The sequence below is a fragment of the Glandiceps talaboti genome, unplaced genomic scaffold (assembly GCF_964340395.1).
Source record: "Glandiceps talaboti unplaced genomic scaffold, keGlaTala1.1 scaffold_32, whole genome shotgun sequence".
NCBI lineage: Eukaryota > Metazoa > Hemichordata > Enteropneusta > Spengelidae > Glandiceps > Glandiceps talaboti.
Window position 1 is genome coordinate 55,704 of NW_027554291.1, and position 18,099 is coordinate 73,802.

The 18,099-nt window shown below is 37.0% G+C and overlaps 1 protein-coding gene and 2 long non-coding RNA genes across 5 annotated transcripts in view; 1 reads left to right on the forward strand and 2 right to left on the reverse strand.

Moving 5' to 3' along the window:
* LOC144453272 (uncharacterized) overlaps window positions 1–18,099 on the forward strand; it is a 33,399-nt gene that overhangs the window by 12,329 nt on the left and 2,971 nt on the right. The window contains exons 2-3 of one of the 3 annotated variants that reach the window (XR_013482398.1): window positions 14,433–14,602; window positions 17,100–17,237. This is a non-coding gene — a long non-coding RNA (uncharacterized LOC144453272). Of the gene's footprint in view, window positions 1–14,432; window positions 14,603–16,603; window positions 17,238–18,099 lie in introns of those variants that run through there. The other 2 variants (XR_013482399.1, XR_013482400.1) reach the window with 2 other exon arrangements.
* LOC144453273 (uncharacterized) lies at window positions 7,172–10,226 on the reverse strand. Its single transcript, XR_013482401.1, has 4 exons — window positions 10,016–10,226; window positions 9,591–9,644; window positions 8,272–8,345; window positions 7,172–8,136 (listed from the first exon to the last, which is right to left on the reverse strand). It is a non-coding gene; the product is annotated as an uncharacterized LOC144453273 (long non-coding RNA).
* Window positions 11,821–15,222, reverse strand: LOC144453266 (uncharacterized). Its single transcript, XM_078144538.1, has 4 exons — window positions 15,215–15,222; window positions 14,378–14,655; window positions 13,637–13,819; window positions 11,821–12,425 (listed from the first exon to the last, which is right to left on the reverse strand). Exons 1-4 carry the CDS (start codon window positions 15,220–15,222, stop codon window positions 11,821–11,823), a joined length of 1,074 nt encoding a protein of 357 aa, XP_078000664.1.

Below are 18,099 nucleotides of genomic sequence, written 5' to 3' on the forward strand. Positions count from 1 at the left end.
ATCCTAATCGTAATTTTATCGCGAATAGACAACCGGAGTTGGTCAAAATAGCAAATTAAAAATCAAATGAATTTTACTATGACCGTGAATTCATCATATAGCCGGTGGTTTGAATTCTGAGCTCCCTGATATACCTATCGAAAAGTCACTATCCCGTCGGACTACCTGCAATGGGCATTTTAGTATAAACCTTTACTGGTACATGGTCCTTACAGAAAGTTACTAGACTCGCGGGATAGCGGACCAGCGTGTATGTCAAACCCTTGCCATACGTTACAGCATAGACCCTCCTGGTTACAGTGGTAACACTCGTTCATGTTCGATTACCTTTCATAAAGAAAACACAACGAAATGGTTGAAGTGATCTTTTTTTTAATTTCTTTTCATCACAACAACAAAATCTGCGCGATCAAAAGTGTTGTAAACTAAACCAGAAAGAATTATCGGGCTGGCTAAACTTCCCGATGAACTGGAGTAAGGTCCAAGTCCAAGTAAGCCCCGATAGTACGTGAGAAAATCGTCTCAAACTAGCGATACAACTTTCAAAATATAACTTGACATGTCTTCATTTGTTAGAGTTATACAATTCAAGACGGGGTTTCACTCGAAAACAACAATTCTGTGAATAATGACACTGAACGCAGCGATTTCTCGGACGATGTTACCACTGCACTGTAACGTATGGCTGACAACGACTTGCTTCTGGGTTAGTCCCTCGTGCATCTGGGTACTTGGGATTGTCGTCCATTACCACATCGGCAATTTTGATGCTGTAATTTTGCCACCAATATTGATCGTACAAAAACAAAACTCCATAAATGAACCACAAAGTACTTTCCCTTTCAAAATGTGGTAATTTTAGAAAGAGTATTATCGTTTTTATTGACGACTGACTCTGTCAAAAACACTTCAGTTCAGGCATGGAAGACTTCTCACTATGGGGTGCATATACTGGAATGAACCATTCTGTAGGAGGGGTGGTGTGTGAATTGGATTTGAACTTTACAAACCTTTTTCGAACAAATATTTGTCATTTGGGCGCACAATGCGTAGAATTAAGACTATAGCACATATTACATTGCTTGTTTGACGTCAATAGTGTCTTTTGAAAAGTTGCACTTTACCTAAAGTCTCGCGGACTGATTTCCAATATGGCGTCGGTCATAATGCTCATTAACATATTAATTTTTTTTTCAAATTTCAAAAAAAAAATCATAAAAAATAGGAGAAGACGTGCTGACTTGAAATTAGCAAATCTACGTAAGCTACCCCCTGTGCATCAACACACCAGATATCAAAGCAATCTGACTTGAAGTTTATGAGGAGTTGATGAAAATGTCATTTTTGGAAAAAAAATCATAAACAAGCGACCTATCGGTCAGAATAGCTCCGCTGTGTTTTTTTTAATTTAATTTTTTATTTTGGTGACATGTAGAAGTGGTTCAGTTCTTCAGCTCTTCACTATGCAGTTTTGTTTTAGCGATGTAATACTAATAAAGTGGTTACTGGTTTCATATGATGTCTCACTATAAAACACATTTTACACAGAAGTTGGTAATGTATTGTACTTTTATACCATAGTCACCATTTTATAACAAAAATCTACTGTTATGAAAAATTGCACAAAATCTCAGAAAAAAATGACTGGGAAATGCACACAAGAAAAAGAAAAAAAGAGGATTTTGAGGTTGGCTATAAATAATTCCAGTTCTTACAGCTGTAACCCTGGAAAATGTTAATGATGAATGAAATAAACTAGGGATCTAAAATAATATAAAAGTCAACAACATTCAACTTGTACTAGTTGTGGTAGATATATATAGGGAAGAAATGTATTAATCGCCATCTTAGTTTCCGTACGGCGACAATCTCAAGTACCCGGAAGATAGTCATTCTCAGCCATACGTTACAGTGGTAACACTCGTTCATGTTCGATTACCTTTCACAAAGAAAACACAACGAAATGGTTGAAGTGATCTTTTTTTTTATTTCTTTTCATCACAACAACAAAATCTGCGTGATCAAAAGTGTTGTAAACTAAACCAGAAAGAATTATCGGACTGGCTAAACTTCCCGATGAACTGGAGTAAGGTCCTACTACTAGTACTAGTCCAAGTAAGCCTCGATAGTACTATAGTACGTGAGAAAATCGTCTCAAACTAGCGATACAACTTTCAAAATATAACTTGACATGTCTTCATTTGTTAGAGTTATACAATTCAATACGGGTTTTCACTAGAAAACAACAATTCTGTGAATATTGACACTCTGAACGCAGCGATTTCTCGAACGATGTTACCACTGTAACGCATGGCTGACAACGACTTGCTTCCGGGTTAGTCCCTCGTGCATACGGGTGGATTGTCGCCGTACGGAAACTAAGAAGATGGCGATTAATACATACATCGTCTGATATTTTAATTTACAGTGTTTCTTGTGACCGGCGCCTGTCAGCAGACTCTGCCATTTTTTTCATCATTCCATTGTATTTAAACCTTGTACTTGACATTTCGCAATATTTATAATTCTCAACCAAATGCCTCAACATGCCTCACTTCGCTCGTACTCAAAGCAGCCCCGCGCGGTATGATCACTGATGACATGATGAGAGAGAACCTTTTCGGATTTACATGTAAAACGGGGAAAGATACGCAAAACATAATGCAAAGTCTGAAGCCAAATTAAAGTTGTAATTATTTTAATTATTTTTACTTGCCAAATATTTGCATTTTGGAAAGGCAAGACACGTTCATGTCGTTAAACTTTACATGTGAACTGTCGGCCATAACTTCAACCGCATGCCTGGCATGCCTTCCTTACGCAAGTTGTCTTAATTCTGGTTCACTGTCATTCCAAATTGCACGACAATATAGAATTAATCACAAGTTACATGTTATCTGAAAACATCACACTTTTATAGTGGGTCTGAAGTGTGATTTTAGTGAGTACCAAGAACGTCCTGTGTTGATACTCAAGATACTTGCTGTGGAAAATCGCTCTGTCAAATGAGGTCACCTTCAGCTTCTGGTCGAATCAGGATAGAGTATGCAAATGACGATGTTGCGGACTGGCTGATTATGTAGAAGGGGTGCAGAATTGGATTTGAAGTTTACAACCCTGTTTTGAACAAACGCTTGTCATTTGGGCGCCCAATGCGTAGAATTATGACTATAGCACATATTACATTGCTTGTTTGACGTCAATAGTGTCTTTTGAAAAGTGGCAGTTTACTTAAAGTCTCGTCGACTGATTTCCAATATGGCATCGGTCATAATGCTCATTAACATATTCATATTTTTTTCATATTACAGTCAAAACTGTGTATAGCAGCCACCTAAGGGACTGTTCCAAAGTGGCCTTTATACACAGGTGGCCTTTATATCAAGGGTCATTAAATATTCATGAATACTAATTACTGGTCTTTCAGAGATGATTGTTGACTAACACACACACACACACACACACACACACACACACAGCAATAAACTACAATAAACATGTTTAATCTTAAAGCTATTCATTGTTTTATTAAGTCACAGAAATGAACAAGTAAATAAATCAGAAAGACATGAATTGTACATGATAAAATCACATTGTGTAATACATAAATACATGTACATTGTACAATAAAAATCACAAAATAAAATGTTCTCAGGATTGTTTAAAGACTTGGGTGAATGGTGAGTTGGTGTACACAGAGTGTATACTGTACTGTAAAGTTCTACTTGGTGGATGTGCTAAAAAAGTCAGTCAAGGTTCTCTGCTTTGCTGCTCCATTTCTCTCACATTTCTTGGTATTAACGATGTCCTTCAGGCACAGGAGTTGATCCAGCATGTCTTCATAGCCATTTGACAGGGCAAACTCCTTCAGTTCTTCAAGTGTACTAGCAGCATCAGACAAACTGTTAATCAAAGACTTTGATTTGGTGGTGACTTCTTCTTCACAGTTTTCTTTGTCGCTAGTGTTGTCTTCTTCACTATCCACTTCTCCATGTAATTCACCGAGCAAATCTCCTACTGGCCTATCCCAGTCATTACTTGTAGCACATGTCGCAATGTCATTGTCAATGTCAATCAAGTCCTGAAGTGTACAACCGAACAAGTCTTGTGCAACAATTTCTAGGTCTTCCTCTGCCTCTTGTTGTATTTCCTGTGGTTCTTCTTCAATCTCACCATCTTCATGAAATCCAGCCTTCTTGAAACACTTCACAATTGTTGAATCTTCAACTTCCTGCCAGGAACGGTTAACACAGTAAATCGCTTCCAACACATTCGTCGCCTTCATTAGATCTGGTCCAAAGGCTGCTCTATCTTCATCCATCCTGGCAATTACACGTCTAAGTTCTTTCTTCCTGTATTTCAGCTTAAGGGCCTGTATTATACCTTGGTCCATGGGTTGTAACTTGGATGTTGTGTTTGGTGGAAAGAACTTCAGTTTTACATTACGCAGGTTGATGTTTGGATGACACGACGCATTATCAAGGAAAAGGAGTGCCTTTCTTCTCTGTCTTCCGAGTTTTCTATCAAATGTCCGTAGCCAATCTTCAAACACAACTGATGTCATCCATGCCTTTTTATTTGCATAGTACGCCACAGGAAGAGTCTTGGGATTAATGTTCCTGAAACATCTTGGTTTCTTTGCTTTACCAATGATCATTGGCTTCTCCTTCTCACCAACCATATTTGCACACAGCATCAGGGTTAAACGCTCTTTGTATTTCTTCCCACCACTGCAGTCATCTCCCTTAACATGCAGTGTACTGTCCGTGGTACACTTGAAAAATAACCCGCTCTCATCTATGTTGAAGATGTCTCTTGGCTCATACCCCTCACAAATGGTTGGTAACCGTGCTTTTCATGCCTTGACAACATCTTCATTCACGTCGCCACTCTCTCCATTCATTTTCCCAAACACTATCTGGTGACGCTTTCTAAATGCCTCGAGCCACCCATTAGATGCTTTGAATTCTACATTCCCGAGTTCACTAGCAAATTTCAATGCCCTTTCCCGTAGCATGGGACCACTAACTGGTAAACGTCGGGTTGTCGCATCTTTGAACCACTCCCAAGTTAGCTCGTTCACTTCTTCATTCCCTGCAATCAATTTTGAAAACAATTGTAAATAATTTGAAAGATTTTGAACCGGGACCGGACAAATGTAAACTACACTAACTAAGCTTACGCTTACATGAACAAAAAATTACAAAAATTACAACTTACCAGTTTTTCGAATCTTTCTTTTTCTATCACCAGGCACATTACTTTCAAATTCTTCCAATACCTCGGCTTTCCTTTTTACGATACCGTTGACCTGCGTTCTGCCGACACCCATCATCTCCGCAATCTTCCTAGAACTTGTTCCATTCTCGTGTAGTTGAATGACGGTTACCCTGTCATCTAAGGACAGCACTCTTCGGTTTTTACTTGACATTACGACGACGTACGTTTGGATATCTGTAGCACTGATGTTTATACAACGACTGCTAAGACGAGAGTGACTCAAACGCAAAAAGTCTTGAAATTTAAAGCATTCTGATGCGATAATTTTAGTCACTGTTAAAATCATTTTAGCGAACGCATACTTTGACTTCTGTTTTGAGTTTGCCGACGTACTGTGACGGCAAGTCTGTCAATCGAGAGCAAAGTCGGCGTCACTGTCTTTTGTTTATCGTGCATAAAAGGTGACGGAACATCGCTTTTTAAATAAGTTGTTGTCTATTTTCACTGATTTAAACAGAAAGTTTATAGAAAATGATAAATGAACGATAACACGGTCATTTTTCTATGACGTTAATAAGACCGAATGCACACACACGGCAGAAATTACCAATGCCATACTGTTGTAAACAAAGAAGTCAAAATGGCGGTTCACGTGGGATGGGCCGAGCATCACGTATGCAACACAAAAATATGCATCGCGCATCGTTCCGGACGTTTCTCATCAAACACATGTAGATTTAATGAAACAGTGTCAATCAAAGTAGTTTTGTATCAGATTTACAGTAAATAGATCAAGACTAAGTCAAAGATTGTCGATGGTTTAACGTCATGTCAAGTCACTCGCTACGACTACGATTACACTTGTTGGTTACGTAGTTCATACAACACGTACATTTAATCACTCATACCGGCTAAACAATAACATTTCGTTTCATGTCTTTCAAACTCCTGATCGTATTGTACGGTTTTCTTTGTGATCATAGTAGCCCTTTCATAGTGGCTTGTCAATCATCACCAGTACAATGTACACACAGAGCGACGTGCTAATGTCTTTTACTATGGGCTTGTACGATTGAATGTCAATCATCACACTGTACACACAGATGTGCTAACGTCTTTTGCTGTAAGTGGACAATATGCGGTGACAAAATTATCGAAAAGTACAAAGAACTAAACCACAGTAAAAGCTTATTGGGGCGGCGTGGCCGTTACACAAAGGGTCGCATAACACTGAGGTCCACAAAAGAGTGGCCGCTGGCCGCATCAAACGAGTGGCCGCTATAACCAATGACGTCTCTATTGAAATACTGTCGGGAGTACATAGAGGCGGCCGCTATGAGCAAGTGGCCGCTCTATGAAGGTGGCCGCTTGAGCAGTTTTGATTGTACAAAAAAAAAATTCATAAAAAATAAAAATGAGGATGTGCTGACTTGAAATTAACAAATCTGAGTAAGCTACCCCCTGCGCATCAACACGCCAGATATCAAAGCAATCTAGCAAGAGGTTTTCAAGGAGTTGATGAAAATGACATTTCATGAAAAAAAATCATAAAAAATTGAAAATGGCACAGATCAACTTGGCATGAACAAATCTGAATAGCCTCCCCCAAGGAAACATGCACACCAAATATCGAAGAATTCCGACTGTCACTTTCGGAGTAGATAGTGAAAATATAAAAGTTTGACGGACACCTATGATTCACTCTACTCTCTATACCTCAATACCCACCTATACCTAAAGCTACACTTTCAGCTTTCGCTGACAGCGGAGCTAAAAATTGAAAATGGCACAGATCAACTTGGCATGAACAAATCTGAATAGCCTCCCCCCAGGGAACATGCACACCAAATATCGAAGAATTCCGACTGTCACTTTCGGAGTAGATAGTGAAAATATAAAAGTTTGACGGACACCTATGATTCACTCTACTCTCTTTACCTCAATACCCACCTATACCTAAAGCTACGCTTTCAGCTTTCGCTGACAGCGGAGCTAATAAAAAAGTAAAAATATAGAAAATATAGAGTCAATAAAATACATTACACTGCCTGAATTGAATAGACCCAACTTGGTACATGCAACTCTTTGTTAAAATGTTCTACACTGCAATACACTCCTTTCGGAGTTCATCCCGGAGTGCTTTATCAATACATCGAATGCAATTGACCCTCGCTGAATCTTGGGCAGTAGCGAGCTCGTTGATATGTCAAGACATGGACTCCTGAGGCATTTGTCAGTGAAAAGCAGCTACCGCTAAAGAAGTGTCTGGCAATGAAGCTTGTTGTTGTCGTGAGTCTGGAATGTTTGCATTGTAAGAAACTTATTGATGTTGTTGTCTCGGAATGGTTGTATGGTATTCTACCGTAGCTGTTGGACTGGTTGAATTAGCTGTTGTTGCTCTGGCATTTGTCTTGGGGCAGCGGGTACTGAATGGAGATAATCTGATAGAGGTTGTATGCAATTTAACAAAGGTAGCATTTGGTGTGGCTGATCAGTAGGTGAGGTACATTGGTCTAAGTTGAGTGGCTGTGGCATTTCTACTCTGGAGCTTTGTGTCGGTGATAATTCTGGTACTGGTGGGAGGAGTGATGGCAATTCTGGTTCTGGGAGATCTCTGAGTGGTGCGCCTCTGACAATGTGTAGTTCTTCCTTGAGCTTGATGATGTCTTGTTTTTGACAACTCTGCTACTTTCTTAATAATTAAGCTTCCTTATTTCTACCATCTTTTCAATTTTTTCTGTGCATTGGCATGTTCCCTCTTTGGCATTTTCACCATATTCCTCCAATTCTCTCTGAAGATCTTCCAGTCTCAGCCCAGTGCTCATGCCATTTCTCTGGGTATGACCCCAGGGGTGATGTGAGGACCTCTCCGTTTGGGTCTACATCCCCACCCTTGCCACTTCCTACAATGTGTATCTGTGTAAAAGAAAATATCAATGTGATGATCATCGCTGCACCTTCAGTGTACAGTAATGTTTGATAGGGTTTGAATGTTCACAGAAAATGTATGAAAACATTGGTAAAGTGTGAACAATATTAATTGTAACATACACCTGAGATTTCTTGTTGTTCCTTATTCGATTTCTTCCCGTACTGGTATTTGGAGTCTCTCTGGTTTCAGTTTGCTGACAATAGAACAAAATAGGTCAGTATGTCATTGCCTGGGTTTAACAATTCAGAGTAAATACATAAACAGATGGTTTCTTACAAATACAAAATGATCAGACCTGTGTGTATTTGGGGCAAAAAATGTGATTGTTTGATAAAAAAAAAACTTCTGGGCAGATTGGTCTAAAATTTGGTGGGAACATTCTTAGGGGTGTTTAGATGAAGAGATATTAAACATATGGTAATCTCATTAGTGAAATATATCTTATCAGATTTTGGTCAAAAACCTGTATCTCAAGTACTTGGTCAATGAGACTGAAGCTTAGTGAGATGTTTGTAAGTGTTATTCTGCAGATTTTCTTCAAAATATTTTGACACAGTTGGCCCTAGCAACCATGACCACGCCCTTAGCAACAACCAAATGACAGTATATTTTGGTCAAATAACATCATCTGGTAGGCAAGTGAGTTACATTCATGAAATGGATGCAAATATACCTAGCAACAAGACTACACCCATAGCAACAGCCAAATCATGTATATTGCAAAGATAAAATCAGGAATTCATAGTCAAGTGAACAGACAATCAAAAAATGTATGCAAATATGTCTAGTAACATGACCACGCCCATAGCAACAGCCAAATGATTGCATATATTGCAAAGATAACAACTGGGTTAGATAGGCAACTGGATAATCATTCAGCAAATGAACACCTATACCTAGCATGGATCAGTATTTGGATAAACAGTTTTTGAAAACTCTACAGTTGTGCTACAACACCATTGGCACTATTTTAATTTATGCACTTGCTGCAAGTGCCTGCCCAAGCTGCAAACTTTTTCACCACACTCTTCCAAAGTGCATTGTTTTTCACTTTTATCTTCATGTCAAGTCCTTGATGGCTAAAGACGACATTTTGTACACCTCAATGCTGATAGGGGGTCATATAAAACTGAAAGCTCCTTTATATTCTTTGTGGGCAACTTTTTTACAAGTGATACAATTGGTTATCTCGTATATCTCTTAAAGACCTTATACCAAATGGTTAAAATAACACAAGTTGGGCATTTTCTATTTTTCTAGGACACACACTTGTTACTTCAGATGTTTTAAACTATAGAAGTCAGACAGACAAAATTATTTAAAAAAAGCTGTCTTTTAGAAAATGGTGACACACACACACACATACTTTTTGACCCCTAATACATCTCCTTCCTTACAGAAGGAAAAAATGAAAGAAATCATTGAAAAAGGAACTCACCTCATTCACAAATTCTCTTCCCTGGTCTATAGTATATGTCTTGCTGCTCCAAACCTGTTGAAATAATTGGAATAGAATCAAATATCTAATATTATCCATCTATATCATTCTATAATAATGTTGCCATGATGTCGAACGATAGATCAATTAAGGACCAGTGATATTATTTACTCACAGAAGAGCCTGTTGCAGAGAGAATGTAGAAACTATTGGGTCACTTGCAATAAAAGACACCATGATAAAAGAAACTGAGAGTGCATCGTTTGTTGGGGGTTATCGTTAATTTGTTGCAGGACAACTATTTCCATTCCCCTTTCTCATTAGCTATTTATAGACATATTTATCTTGACCAGTAAATGTATTTGTAATTTGTAATTATTATATACTTTGGAGAATAAATTATTATTATCATAGTTGAAACTCACCTGTAGAATATCTCACATAACTGCAGTGCAACTCTTGTAGCACGCTTGTCTGGTATAGGGATAGCTTCTGGCCATTTGGTAAAGTAATCTGTGACGGTTAGAATGTATCGATTTCCCTTTGAAGTAGTTGGATAATAGGCCAACTAAATCAATGCCAAGCATATACCATGGAGCTTTAATTGGAATAGGTTTCAGTTCAGGAACACAAGTTTTTATATTCTCAAACCTCTGACACTTAACACAACTCTTGATCTAATAAAATATAACAACATTCAGAACAACATTATAGAGAATATTGACTATATAGTATATGATTATTATTTCTCAATTGTTTACAAACATAATGTGCATCAGAGTATCATAGACAATCATACAAATGTATGAATGAAATGCATGTATGAAAGATTCTCTGGTACTGATCATATGAATACACCATGCTACCCGTTTTATCCGATTTATAGGTCTCACCATGTGGCCGTATCTTATCCTACTTCGTACCGAACCCAACTTTGTGCATGCTAGTCTAACACAGAATCATAAGTTGAGGCTAGCCTCTAGGCAAGTAGGACACATATACAAACATTTCACATTACTCAAATAAGAACAAACTAAGTCATAGTTATCTTTATAATTTAATATAATTTTTGTACGTATATTTACTACTGTATTTACATAAATAATGACATGATTAAATTTATTCCAAATTTGAAAATACCCTCTTTCTCAGAGTTGGCCTGTTATGACCAGGAACAACTTGGACATGGTGATTCTTGATCATCTGCACTACTTTCACCAAATCCTGACCTGGCATAAACTGTAGTTTGCATAGGATTGATTAAACTTGTGATGACCATGCTCAGAAAATATTCCTAACCCACACTTGTGCTCCATGACCCTTTCCATTAAATGACATTCTAAAAGGTGTAAGTTTGGAAAGATGTTACATGTAGGAAAAGTTTACCTGTAGTGTGTCATAAGGTTGGTTATGGATGTATCTGTAAAAAGAAAAAAAAAGAATTCAAACTCAACCCATGTTTTGTTTTCATTCTTTCACAACTATGGTGACAAAAAAGATATACAGTTGAAGAAAATTAAAATACAAAAACTTGACGGACGAACAGAGTACAGACAGATGCAGTCCAAGATCAGGCATCTTCTACTCATACAAAATTTCAGTTGTGACTAACTAGAGCGATGGGATACAGCCTTGAAGGCCTTTCTCTAGTCGAAGTTCCAACATTATGTCCGTCTTTTCATTAAATTTGAAGTTTTTGGACACTCTTTCAAGCGTGCATTCAGTCTTTCTATAATGGCATTTAATTCATGTGTACGCCATTTCGGCCGCCACACATTCACTGTACCATCCTCCTCTACTTCTTCATCGCTCATCAGTTCAGCTGTAACGTCCTTCCACACAGTCCTCAGCCCTCCTCAATCAGTTTTGCCTCTCGTCTTTTCATCATCTGTTTGAAAAGATAATGTTTTAGTGAGTTACAAGTCCATTAAAATAAAAAAATACTTCACAATACTTCAAGTTACCATCCTACGACATTCACAAACAATTCATACATGCTTCATGACCTGATTGTTTCTCAGGGTACAGAAAAATGTTGAAAACTATACCCAGAAGCTGATCCATAGAGCAGCTTGAATTTCCCCACAAATGCACAGATTAGCCATAATCCTCTAAATATTCATAATCACTATGAATGCTAATTTTAAGTTATTAATGACAATTATTTACCTTGTACCGTCTACTCCTCATCTTCTTCCTTTCTTTCTGTTTCTTTCCATATTCAGCATTCTCATTCTCTCGAAATTTCACTCTGTACTTTTGCTACAGTATGGTGTTCCTGAAATATCAATCCCTCACCACAGATCCACCCATTTACCATAGGATCACAGATCCACCCATTTACCACAGGATCACATATCCACCCATTTACCACAGGATCACAGATCCACCCATTTACCACAGAATCACAGATCCACCCATTTACCACAGGATCGCCATCATCCCATTCACAACCATGCTCACAAAAGCTGTGTTTGCCAGACTCTGGAATTTGTGGAATTAGGTATTCTGGGAATGGTGCATCTCCATCTACCTGCCTATCATACACATCCTGCAGTTTTTCTGATAGTGGATATGGAATCCGTTCATATGTGATATGTTTGAAGTTACTTGTTCTTGGGACATCATTCCTGGACTCGGGGACAGATATATCATTGTCATCAAGCCATGTCCTGTACATACCAACATACTCACAACTGGTAACTCCATGTTTGCACGTCTTGCAAGCGAGTTTTTTGCCACCTGATGTATTCTTCAGATAGACAAGGTGCACCTGGTCCATTGTGACTGCAGACAATAGTGGCATGTTCTGCAACTGCTGAACACATGGGATATCTGAGAAAAAAAATTGAAAATGAATACAATAAAAAGTCAAAAATAAAACAGAAGTGGGTAACCAGACAGGTGTAAATACAACTGTTAACACAAAAATATTGAGGAAAAGAACTTGTTTCAAACAAACAAACAAACAAATGAATGGGATTCAGTGTTGCAGCCAGACTGCATTTTTGCATCAGTTGACATACATTTTTTGGACTTGCCCCACGATTTTGGAAGTGACAGGTCACAGATGACCCATTCTAAAATTGTTTGTAAAGTACACAAAAATGTATGAATAAATACCGGCAAAATTGCATTGAAAATATTGTAACAACTTTTGGTAAATATCAAGTTTCCAACAGATTGTTGAAAACATAGTAACATAGTATACTGATACATGTACACCAATAATGGCATGATCACTTAGTAGCTACATGTATCTATCTGCTTGTCTGTCTATCAATCTGTCTATCATCTATCTACATTGTATCTATTTACACTGCATTTATCAACATTGCATCTATCAATACGTCTATATCATCTATCTACATCGCATATATCTATATATATTGCATCTATCTATATATAGTTCCCTCTCTATCTATCTATCATCTATCTACATTGCATCTATCAATCTGTCTATCTAGCATCTATCTACATTGTATCTCTGTCTATCATCTATCTACATTGTATCTATCATTCTACATTTTGTATCTATCTACATTGTATCTATCTACACTGCATCTATCAACATTCATCTACCAATATGTCTATATCATCTATCTACATTGTATCTCTGTCTATCATCTATCTACATTATAACTATTTACATTTTGTATCTATCTATATCTATCGATCTATCTATATTGCATCTATCTATCTAGCATCTATCTACATTGTATCTCTATCATCTATCTACATTATATCTATCTACATTATGTATCTATCTATATCTATCGATCTATCTATATTGCATCTATCTATCATATATCTATCTACATTGCATCTATCTATCTATCATCTGTGAACATTGCATCTATCTACCTATCTCTATTATATCTATCTACATTGTATCTGTCTGTCTGTCTGTCTGTCTGTCTGTCTGTCTGTCTATCTATCTATCTATCGGATGAAACTAGACAAGACTATTGCTTACTTTGTTGTTAAATTGCAATGTTCTTTCATTTATACTTCATTGTATGTATTGAAGATCACATGAGCCTTACCTTGAGTAGGGAGACTAGTTGCTGACAGCATGAATATCTGACTCTGAATAGCTTTGGCATGAACACAATAATGGGCCACCTCTGCTGCTATGAGTTGTTGAAAGTCACCCTTGACTTTTGCATTCCAGTCATTAATTCTTTCTTCACAACTACATTTCAGCAGAATTGCACTCTTGGTTTCATCTGAGCTATAATAATAATAATTATAACTTTATTTGCCATGTGCCAAAAATAGCATTGGAAATTGATTTTTCACACGAGCTCATAAAAGAAACAAAACGGGAATAAAACTGACAATAAAATAAGAAAGACACAACAGACAATAAAAAACACACACGGTACTAAAAAACAATATAAGACAAGTTGTTATAAAACAGGCAGTAGATGACTATGTACGGTTTAAAATACGGATAGCAGATGGATAAAAACTCTTCCTAAAACGTTCTGTTCTTGTTCTGATGGCCCTATACCGCTTACCAGAGGGTAAAAGTTTAAATAAATCATATGCTGGGTGGCTAAAATCCTGGATGATGGCTTTTGCTTTGTGCATGGTGCGTGTCTGATAGATTGAATGTAATGATGGCAATTCTGTGCCAATGATTCTTTGTGCTGTACGCACAACCCGCTCAAGTGAATTCAATTCATCCTTGGTTATATTATTGAACCAGACTGTGATAGCATATGTTAAAATACTCTCTATAACACTACGATAAAAGTTGACTAGAATGGAATTACTCATACCAATTTTCTTCAAACGCCTCAGAAAATATAGACGCTGTTGTGCTTTCTTTACCAGGTAATCGGTATTAGTTTGCCAAGACAAACAATTTGAAAGTTGAACAAGTTGCTGCTCGACAACACAGTATTTCTCTTTCAGAAGAATTCCAGTTGCTTTCTCACAGTCTGCTATGACATAGCCGTAACCACTTGCAAGCTTCCACACTTTCTTGACTACTCGAAGTTGATGTAAGTACTCACTGTAGGGATTAGATGGATACTCTTTCTCACTGCTGACAACTCTGAAAAATCGGAATTAAATTTTATTTATTATGTATAATTCCATGCAAGTAGCTTTGCTATGTTGCTGAGTTGTCTTCATAATAGAATAATGACAATGTCAATACAGAAACACTACGAAACTATTTACCACTATAGGCAGTAAAATATATATTGTACTTTTAGGAGAAATTTGAAAATTATGTCAATCTTTTTACATGTTATTGTATATCTAATCAATTTCAAGAGTTTCAGTATAGTAGAACATAATAATAAAAATAATAGCTCCACTCCTTTACCATTTATAACTGTTGCCTTAGGTTGTGGTGCACCTCTCCTGAACTCTATGCACATGACATTGGTCTTATTAATGTTCAGTTAGATGGGACCAAAGATGTGAATATATCAGGAGAGGTACACCACAACCTAAAGCAACAGTCAATTAACCATACCATACTAAGCAATAACCAGCAGCCCTTCACCAGGAATTTGAAGATTCACCATCCCGTCGGTGCTATAGAGTTCCCAAGACAAAAACTAATAGAGTTAAATATTCATTCAATCCAACTGCAATTTCTTTACTGAATCATGTCAGGAATGACTAGCAACCAACTGTTCAATAAATGTTTTAATGTGTCTACCTTTGTTTGAATTTGGAACTGTCCCTTTTTTTTTTAAAGTTGTATTTGTTGTACATATTTTAATGTATGATTTTAATATTTCCGACTGTCGCACAAAAGTAGTGTCGGTTATTAATGTTGACTAAAGCTTATCAGATGTAATTACAAAAGGCAAACATTTAGTTATGGTAATGAGCTGATAAGGATTGATAAGAAAGTACAAGAATTGCACTTTTGTGGTAAAGGCGATGTTCCCCTCGTGTGTTATTACATACCCCTCTGAGAACTAATACCGACCAGATTAACATCTTTACTGGAAAGAAATACCAGTGCTCTTAGCAAGGGTAATTCAATCTAAAATTATGTACATATTTTCACATGCGTAATATTAAAGGGTCGATCATGAACCAAATTGAACTGTTATGCTTTTGTTCACAGGCATTAATTAAATATGTTGTAAGTAAACTTGAAATATGTATCACAAAAGTTAAACAAACCAAATAAATTGTTGGGTTGACACCAAAAGTGTGATAGGACCTCAGGATTATAGGACCTCAATATACATGTCTAAACCCATTAATGTACATTGAATGTTGTAAATTTTTTAGTCCCCGCTGGACGAAGTCCGGGACGGGTACTTATGGATTGGGATCCGTCCGTCCGGAGCCATTTCTTAGAGATGCCTGGACCGATTTTTTTCAAACTTTGTACAGGGGCATCATACTACATTTGTATGGCATACATATGCACGTCAATTTGTTTCATGATACGATCCAATATGGCCGCCTAGCAGCCATTTTGTTTGTGTATTTTCCCTGTTCAAAGCCATAACTCAGACATGCTTGAACAGATCTCTTTCAAAGTTGGTATTAGGACAGTGTTCTATGACATACAAGTGCATATTCATTGTTGTCGTGATACGATCCAATATGGCTACCTGGCAGCCATTTTGTTTGCGAATTTTCCATGTCCAAATTTAGCCATAACTCAGACATGCTTGAACAGATCTCATTCAAAGTTGGTATTAGCACAGTGTTCTATGACATACATGTGCATATCCATTTTCGTCATGATAATATGAGGCCAAACAATATTAACCAGGTTTGAAAATTACAACATAAACTGCCAGTCCCTTAAAACCCAATCATAGTGGGGTCTATGTCATTCTCAATGACTTGTTGTTTTGTAGGCAAAAATAACAAATATCTCATTTGGCTCATGCCTCTTTAATTTACATTCATTTCATATATTAAGTACTATCAAAGACATTTATCATAAAACAATGTAAAGTATATGTAATCAGAAATTCCCGCCGGTGAAGCTATTTACATATCCTGACTCCACCCACGTACTACGTCACGCAACTACATCACGCTAGAAAACGCTACACCTGCGCTACTGGATTGTAAATAGCGCCGTCCATATCTCCATGCAGAAATGTGTTGGTGCATATTCTCAATCTCATGACTCTGGAAGCAATGCTCGAACAAAAAAGGGGGAAATAATTGTTAAATATTGTACAAGTTACAACTATATGGTACTTTCCTGTTTTCATGATTTACAATGCGCTTGCTAAATATGGCATATGTTGTGTAATATAAAGATTAATTGATTGATCAATTTATTTATTTATTTATTGTATGTGACAATGTTGCTGATACAAACACTCGATTGTGAAAGCATGGTGTCTGCTAAGTGGTGAATAAGGATCAGTCTTTGCTGGAACAGGAGATCAAATATGATGATGATATAAATTATTTGAATTTATGATGTAGTCACACTACTACACTAGTACTATTTGTAAATCTATGCAGTTTCACTTTCATGTCGATGTTATCTCAATTCAGGTATCTAATGTCGAACCACAAGAGAGGGTAAAGAAAAGTGAATACAAAAATGAAAAAAACATCGCATGGTTTTGTTTGTTGGTAATTTACCTTTCAACACCACAAAGGAAGAGTTGGAAGAACATTTTAGTAAAACAGGTATGTATCTCTACTGTATAGTCAAATGGATTTCTCTAGCACAGAATTCCGTTTTTACCATCAACAGCGATAGTTTATTGGAGTGTTTATATAAACGTAACGACGTTATCACATCCTTACCTCACATAATTCAAACTGGAGGTTGAGTTTGTAGTTAACTGAATGAAGTAACATATTACAATCTCCTGTCAGTGTGTGATGGATTACTTCTGACATACAAGTTGTTCATCCCTTTCCCAGGAGATTTAGCTAGGTTTTTGATAGGATTTGTCTGTTTGACTGTACGTACATAGAAAGAGATCATAGAGATTGACTACAGAGTATAATAACTAGACTTGGTATACATGTATATAGCTTGCAGTCTATTGTCATCTACTGTATTACACCAGGTAGTTTGGCACCCACTTATGTAGAAAAATAAATTTCATACCTTTGCATAAATTTTGTACAAATCAAAATAAGTGAATATTGGGAAGATTTATACTAACTGTTTGGATCATTTGGCTACTATTAGTATAACAAACATTTACCACTGTACTGTTCAAAAGCAGTTTTTAAACCAAAAGGAGGCATAAGAGGGTCCTTTTATAAGCTAGAATAAATTTTCTAATTGGTCACCTGAGGTTATGTTGACCTGCAGGAAATCAGGAAATGAAATCTAGTATCTTTACTGGTTGATATGAACTATTTCTACTCAACAGTCATTTAGGAAAACAGATGCAAATTACTAGAAATCTACCCGTTATCCCACTTGATGTCAGTAGTGTGTTGTGAATATTAATGAATCTTGGATAGTGGACAAGTTCAGCCAATTCTTGGTATCTGCAATAGGATTTTACCATATGCTAGAGCATCAACATAG

Excerpts from the sequence above, each read along its gene's own strand:
- LOC144453266 (XM_078144538.1), bottom strand. Across the intron at positions 13,820-14,377 it reads GAGGCGTTTGAAGAAAATTG|ATGAAACCAAGAGTGCAATT; the intron begins GTATGAGTAATT and ends ATTATAGCTCAG. Across the intron at positions 12,426-13,636 it reads AACTAGTCTCCCTACTCAAG|ATATCCCATGTGTTCAGCAG; the intron begins GTAAGGCTCATG and ends TTTTTTTCTCAG.